At 50.1% G+C, this 7,136-nt stretch overlaps 1 protein-coding gene across 2 annotated transcripts; it reads left to right on the top strand.

The window, feature by feature from the left end:
- Nucleotides 1-79: 79 nt before the first annotated feature.
- On the top strand, nt 80-6,650 carry abce1 (ATP-binding cassette, sub-family E (OABP), member 1). Of its 2 annotated transcripts, none has more exons than XM_086102654.1 (19): nt 80-141; nt 1,310-1,451; nt 1,516-1,601; nt 1,660-1,757; nt 1,827-1,944; nt 2,639-2,776; nt 2,855-2,924; nt 3,006-3,102; nt 3,177-3,266; nt 3,630-3,751; nt 3,847-3,971; nt 4,063-4,159; nt 4,236-4,295; nt 4,377-4,435; nt 5,462-5,572; nt 5,656-5,798; nt 5,864-5,986; nt 6,175-6,286; nt 6,374-6,650. In XM_086102654.1, exons 2-19 carry the CDS (start codon nt 1,349-1,351, stop codon nt 6,419-6,421), a joined length of 1,800 nt encoding a protein of 599 aa, XP_085958780.1. In that variant the 5' UTR covers nt 80-141; nt 1,310-1,348; the 3' UTR covers nt 6,422-6,650. The 2 variants fall into 2 exon arrangements, with proteins under 2 accessions (XP_085958780.1, XP_085958772.1); XM_086102646.1 differs by having other exon boundaries at nt 89-226.
- The last annotated feature ends 486 nt before the right edge of the window (nt 6,651-7,136 follow it).

The following is a 7,136-nucleotide window of genomic DNA, read 5'->3' as shown; positions in this document are numbered from 1 at the left end:
TAATTATTTATGTACAGTACTGTATTTATAAAATGCGATTGCAGTCACTTTCCTGTGACGTCATCGACGAGACCGTCGCGCGCTATGTGCGCAGGGCCGCCATCTTTCCGGCCGGCACCCAAGAAGAGAACACGTTGCTCGGTAGAACTTTCTGCTGAAATTTTATATTCTCGTTGCTCGTTCTTCTTTTCTTCGTCTGAATTAGAATCCGTTGGAACGAAGTGGGGTGAGTCGGCGTCTTTCCCACCGTGGCATAGGAACATGAAGCAGGGAATTTGTCAAGGGGCCACTTAGTGGGGTGGCGAGCGAGTGGCTGTCAAAGATAACAAGCGAAGGCCGCACCAGCATGCTAAATGCTAAGGCGACAACAAGTACACTACACTCCGCTGTATGACACGTCATGTAGATGTTCACTTTCTCCAGTCTGTGTTGCCCCGTTCAAGTACACGATCGATGCACACAGTACCGCATTTTTGTTGGCGATGTAGCGATGCGCGCTGTACGTGTCGAACCTGTGCAACTGTGGCGCGAGCAAAGCGTGCCTGACTCCATCGGACGATTTGGGCGTCTCATTGGGACACTTTTCATTTTTAATGTGTCAAGCAGGCCTTCTTCACATCCGTAATTTGGGTCCATCCATTTTCCGATACGCTTTATCCTCACAAGGAGGCATGCTGGTGCCTATCCCAGCTGTTTTCGGGCCGTAGGCGGGGGACACCCTGAACCGGTTGCCAGCCAATTGCAGGGCACACAGAGACGAACAACCATCCTCGCTCACATTCACACCTAAGGACAATTTAGAGTGTTCAATCAGCCTACCATGCATGTTTTTGGAATGTGGGAGGAAACCGGAGTACCCGGAGAAAGCCCATGCAGGCACGGGGAGAACATGCAAACGCCACACAGAAAGGCCGGAGCCGGGATCAAACCCACGACCTCTGCACTGTGAGGTCGACGCGCTAACCACTGGACCACCGGGCTGCGTGATTTTGATCGAAGATACGATTTGTTTTAATGTATGTAGTACATTACGCGGATCTGCACCTTTTACAAGAGTAGAGCATCATTTTCTTTGAATCATTTTGCGCTCCCCAAAGGTTGATGTACCGCAGTTGTTGAGAAGGAACAACCGAGGACACCTGATAACGATATTTTTTGTATAGCAGGACTCTCTGCTTCCACTCACTCTTAATTTTAACGTGTTTGTTTGCGGCATGCTTTGCGTGTCCAGCGGTGACCGCTTCGCTTAAACGGCAACATTTCAGCGAATCTCCGAATTGAGTCACGTGCGCCATCGCTTTGTCCTCAGCTCGGCGGGTCCCGGCCTCCATCATAGCAGCAGCCCACCATGGCTGATAAAAACACCAGAATCGCCATTGTCAACCACGACAAATGCAAACCCAAGAAATGCCGGCAAGAGTGCAAGAAAAGCTGCCCGGTGGTCCGCATGGGTGAGTAAGCGGGAAGGTGACGGGGGTCCCGGCGAGGATGTAACAAGCTGATGTCCCTCCGCAGGTAAGCTGTGTATCGAGGTCACCCCGCAAAGTAAGATCGCGTGGATCTCGGAGTCGCTTTGCATCGGCTGCGGCATCTGCATCAAGGTACGAGAACTCGGTCCCTCTCCGATCTCCTCCGAGTGACGCGGCGGTCTCGTTGCAGAAATGTCCGTTTGGGGCGCTGTCCATTGTTAACCTGCCCAGTAACTTGGAGAAGGAAACCACACACAGATACTGCGCCAATTCCTTCAAACTGCACCGGTATGTGGAAAGCTGGGCCTCTATTTGGCAAGGTTGCTGAAGTTGGTACCGACCATTGTTTGTGCGCAGGCTGCCCATTCCGAGACCGGGAGAAGTTCTGGGGCTGGTGGGGACCAACGGTATTGGCAAGTCCACGGCGCTCAAGATCCTGGCGGGTAAACAGAAACCCAACCTGGGCAAGTTTGATGTAAGTTCTCGTGGTGTGTCTCTCACAAATGCACACAGTGCAACCAAATTTTCATGTGTTTTGGTTTTGAATTTCATTTTATCTCATTGTTTTTCCAAATTCGGCTACTATACATTAGCCGTAAGTTGTAATGTGATAAGTGGATGCCATCTTTGTGCAAATTTCCAAAAAACATGGACTGAAGACTTCAAAATCTGCCATAAGAAATAACTTCACGCAAAAACAATTGATTACTGAAGTCCATGAAGTCATCTGCTGCTGCTGCTTCTCACAAGTAATGTTCCATTTAAATTAAGTTGGGGGGGGGGGGGTTGTTTTTTGGGAGATGTCACTGTTATTTTTAATGCATCGACTTGGAAAACTATTTGGAATTTTGGCCCATTCGAGCTTATCAGTGGATATTCTAAACAAAATTTTATGAACCAATCAGAGAAGGGCTTCTCAAAGTAGCAGATGAAATCAAAGGTCCAGGAGCTATCTTTAGAATAAAATGTACTGTTTGACTATTTCAAAAGCGATTATTTTCATTTTTTTAAATCAGGGTGTCACACAGAAAAATGATTTCCCCCCTCCCACAAACAAAACTGTCAATTTCTCCAGAACCCTTTGTTGATTTTCTTGCTGCGTTTTACTCAGCACTGCACTTCCACATGCTCACACAGACATGTCGTGAATCTATCCTCTCACACTCCAGAATCCTCCGGACTGGCAAGAGATCCTGACCTACTTTCGTGGCTCGGAGTTGCAGAACTACTTCACCAAAATCCTGGAGGACGACCTCCGCGCCATCGTCAAGCCACAGTACGTGGACCAGATCCCCAAGACGGTCAAGGTAAAGGGCGGCCGAGCGGCGCCCGGTCTGGCACGGCATGGTTCGCTTCTAGTTGCAGCTGTCACTTGGTCTCTGCAGGGTTCGGTTGGCGCCATCCTGAGCAGAAAAGATGACATGGACACACAGGACCTGGTTTGCCAGCAGCTCGGTATGAACCCCCCGCCCCGAACGGTCCGCCGTCCGGGAGCTGAAAAGGCACATTGTGATTAGTTGTCTTGTTGCCGGGAAGATCTGACTCATCTGCGCGAGAGGAACGTGGAGGACCTGTCGGGAGGAGAGTTGCAGAGGTTCGCCTGCGCCGTCGTCTGCATCCAGAGAGCCGACATGTAAGAAACGAGAGCCCTCGCCGCCGCCGCTGCGACGCCCTGGACGCCGCACTCACACGTGCGCTTTCCGGCAGTTTCATGTTTGATGAGCCGTCCAGCTATCTGGATGTCAAACAGAGGCTGAAGGCCGCCATCACCATCCGCTCGCTCATCACGCCGGACAGGTATGCGCGCTTCGCCAATGTAGGACACTTGAGTCGTCTTGAGGGAAGTGTAATTGTCACGAGCGCCATCTTGGATTGGAGTTTGCGTCCCAGTCGACCAATAGAAATGTCCACAGCAGTCAGTGATTGGAAAACACGCAACCAAAAAAAATGCCGCATTTTGGGGGCCCGGAACAGATGAATGGCATTTCATGCTTTAATGGAGAAAAATGGAGCTTGCTGACCAGCAAGTCATGGGGGCAGAAATCTGTGTGTGTGTGTGTGTGTGTGTGTGTGTGTGTGTGTGTGTGTGTGTGTGTGTGTGTGTGTGTGTGTGTGTGTGTGTGTGTGTGTGTGTGTGTGTGTGTGTGTGTGTGTGTGCAGGTACATCATCGTGGTGGAGCATGACTTGAGCGTGTTGGATTACTTATCCGACTTCATCTGCTGCCTGTACGGCGTGCCGAGCGCCTACGGAGTGGTCACCATGCCCTTCAGCGTGCGAGAGGGTAAAGGCCCGCCCAGCTTTCTTGGCTCCTCCCAACCAGAGTCGGAAAACACCCGCACCACTTATGCGACATGTTGTTGTCGCGCTCCCCTTCAGGCATCAACATCTTCCTGGACGGTTACGTTCCGACGGAGAACCTGCGCTTCCGCGAGACCTCCCTGGTGTTCAAAGTGGCGGAGACGGCCAACGAGGAGGAAGTCAAGCGGCTTCGGCACTACCAGGTCGGTGACAATTTTCTCGCTGTCTCTAAAAAGCATTTCACAACTCATTTGTCTGCGTTTTCAAATGTACTCCGTGCTTGTGTCTCGGTAGTATCCCAACATGGCCAAGACCATGGGCGAGTTCACCCTGGAGATCAAGGGAGGAGAATTCACAGACTCTGAGATCATGGTCATGCTGGGGGAGAACGGTACGCCGCCACAACCGCCGTGACGCAACCACAAGCGCTTGTGAGCGTGACTTGTCGCGTGTGCGTGTATGTGCAGGCACGGGAAAAACCACCTTCATCAGGATGTTGGCTGGGGGACTCAAACCGGATGGCGGAGGTGACAAACTGTGTGTCGCGCATGTCACGTGGGGTGACGTCTTCCCGCCCGGTTTTTAACCTGTGCGTTTGTGTTGACAAGGTGACGTGCCCATCCTCAATGTGAGCTACAAGCCTCAGACCATCAGTCCAAAGTTCAAGGTGCGCAGTCCTGACTTCCCGTTTGACGTCACAGGTGGCAACTTGAGTCAGTGGAGGGAGTTCCAATCTTGAGACGCATATTTATACTGACATGCACACGTGCGTGGGCGTGTGCAACGTAACCAAATCAAACAATGTCTGCAACATTCGTTATTTCATCCAAAGCTTCAGAATGACATTCTGACGGTATGATAACCGGGAGAAGCAGACCAGCAAGCCTCAGGGCTAACTAGTACTCGCTGACACTGTTTTGGTTTTTTTCTTCCATAAACGCACATTAATCGACATAGCAAAAAGGTGTGCGTAAGTATGCTTTAGTTTGCGTAATTGTCATCTCCCTTCAGCTAGCAGAGAAGCAAAGGGGGGGGCGAGTAGCCTCTCATAACTAACATCAAAGAAGTAGCTCGTTTAGCTACCTCTGCGCATAGCCAATCATATTGTGAGAAGTCCCCTCAAAAAAAAGAGCTCATGACAGTTGCCGGAAAGTTAGTTTTCGCGCTAATTGAAACCATGACTTTTTAAAACCATGGCAAACCGTCAAGCTGGTAATCCGCCTATTTCTAGTGCCATACGAAGTTAGAAATAGTTAATTCTTTTTGTCAAATACATTCCTATACTTTATATAGTGGCTGCTGTTCGCTTAAAAGCTGGAAATGTCATTTTTTATTGTGTGTGGAAAGCTCATCATGATTGGCTGTTCGATGGGTGATGTAGCGACACCTTACAAAACCAGCGGCCCACCATCAGCCACTCAAAAAAAAACAGTAGAAAATGTTGTGTTGTGTTGTGTTTGATCGTATCGCTCGATCTACGGCGGGCTTTTGAAAGATTGACCACTCGTACTGCGAGCTGACCCAAGCCCGCAGGCGACATTTGAAAGGGGCAACTCGATGTAGGGCTCAACTGGATCGAATGCGTGACTCAACTTGAGACGGACAAAATGACTGACGTGCGACTCAAAGGTTAATGCTCGATCCTGTGTGTGTGTGTGTGTACATGCGTTTCTGTCATTGCGGCGTCCCTCAGGGCAGCGTCCGCGCTCTTCTTCACGAAAAGATCCGAGATGCCTACACGCACCCTCAGTTCATCACCGACGTCATGAAGCCCATGCAGATTGAGAGCATCATCGACCAGGACGTAAGAACGCAAACGCCGCACACCCCGACCCTGCCCGTGGTAACCCCGGGGCAATTGATGTGTATGCCCCCAATCTCCATCAGGTCCAGAACCTTTCAGGCGGTGAGCTGCAGAGAGTGGCGCTCACCTTGTGTTTGGGCAAACCGGCCGACGTCTACCTCATCGACGAACCCTCGGCCTACCTCGACTCCGAGCAGAGGTTGATGGCAGCCAGGGTCATCAAGAGGTACGCTAATGCCTCTGCGTGCGCGTGGGCGTCACGTGCGCAACTCACACGCTCGTGCGTCGCAGGTACATCCTGCACGCCAAGAAGACGGCGTTCGTGGTGGAGCACGACTTCATCATGGCCACGTACCTGGCGGACCGAGTCATCGTCTTCGACGGCATTCCCTCCAAACACACGGCCGCCAACACGTAAGCGCCGCCGCCCGACGTAAAGCCAACACAAACGCTAGTTCGCGGAACGTTGGAGGAAGCGCGGAGATTCCAACCGTGCCTGCCTTGGTTTTGTGCACTTACTCCGGCAAGCATTGTGGCCCTAACTGAATGCCGTTTTGTCAGAATGCAGTTTTGAAGATCATGTCCAAGCATGTGCGTGTCAGTCCGCAGGGTCTCCTGGCCGGCATGAACCGCTTCCTTTCTCTGCTGGAGATAACATTCCGTAGAGATCCCAACAACTTCCGGCCACGCATCAACAAGCTCAATTCCATCAAGGTACTTAAACTTCAACATGTTGGCTCGAATTGTCTTTTCTTTTTTTTCTTTTTATCCAACTTTGACATCGTCTTCTTAAATTTGCAGGACACAGAACAGAAGAAGAGCGGGAACTACTTCTTTCTGGACGACTAGAACAACTCATGGCGAGTGTGACTTCCCGTTCTGAACACGACCACCATGACGGCAGCGAGTGAGCTGGAAAAAACGTGCAACGTCCATCTCATCGTCAAGTGGGAGCTGTCAGCGTTGCGTTCAACATCTGCAACCGTTGTCAAATGTTCATAGTGTCAGCCTGTCGATTTCCAGTCATCACGACAGCATTAAGACATCAATCAATAAATTATGTTGACAACTAAAAAAAGCTGACTGGCCGATTTGTTCAGTTCATGGGTGGATGGATGGAGGCTGACTTGGTTGTCTGGATAGAGCGTAGTAATTCATGGCTCCATGAGGCTGTTAACATTTCGCCCTGATTGAATGACACCATCTAGTGGTGTTTGTTTAGATAACTCGAGGGCGAGTTCATGTCAAATTCGGGATGGAACTTTTTGAATGGAAACAAAATGACTGAATATGACCCCTCCTCTGTTGTAATTGTATCAATTTCTGTCCCATTTTTTGTGGCGTAATCTAGCCAATTATGGTGTGGATTTTTGTTTTCAGTCGATTCACTAATGTCTGACGAGGACGGAAAAATATGCAATCATAAAGTAATCCTTGACGAATTGTCATTTAATCAAATAATCACTAATGCTGATCGTGCACTGGTACACTCGTCTTATTTATGAGCGGGGAGAGTGACGATGTGGGTGTGAATGGTTGTTCGTCTCTATGTGACCTGCGACTG

The sequence above is a fragment of the Hippocampus guttulatus genome, chromosome 2 (assembly GCF_054856545.1).
Source record: "Hippocampus guttulatus isolate MCC_2025c chromosome 2, RoL_Hgut_1.0, whole genome shotgun sequence".
Classification (NCBI taxonomy): domain Eukaryota; kingdom Metazoa; phylum Chordata; class Actinopteri; order Syngnathiformes; family Syngnathidae; genus Hippocampus; species Hippocampus guttulatus.
The sequence above is the reverse complement of the archived record's forward strand: the minus strand, read 5'-3'. Positions and strand labels throughout refer to the sequence as shown.

What these genes read in the sequence shown, in the direction of transcription:
- abce1 (XM_086102654.1), top strand. Translation starts at nt 1,349, where the DNA reads ATGGCTGATAAAAACACCAGAATCGCCATTGTCAACCACGACAAATGC. An exon ending in TGCATCCAGAGAGCCGACAT is followed by an intron (nt 3,103 to 3,176) that starts GTAAGAAACGAG and finishes GCTTTCCGGCAG; the next exon opens with TTTCATGTTTGATGAGCCGT. An exon ending in GCCCTTCAGCGTGCGAGAGG is followed by an intron (nt 3,752 to 3,846) that starts GTAAAGGCCCGC and finishes GCTCCCCTTCAG; the next exon opens with GCATCAACATCTTCCTGGAC.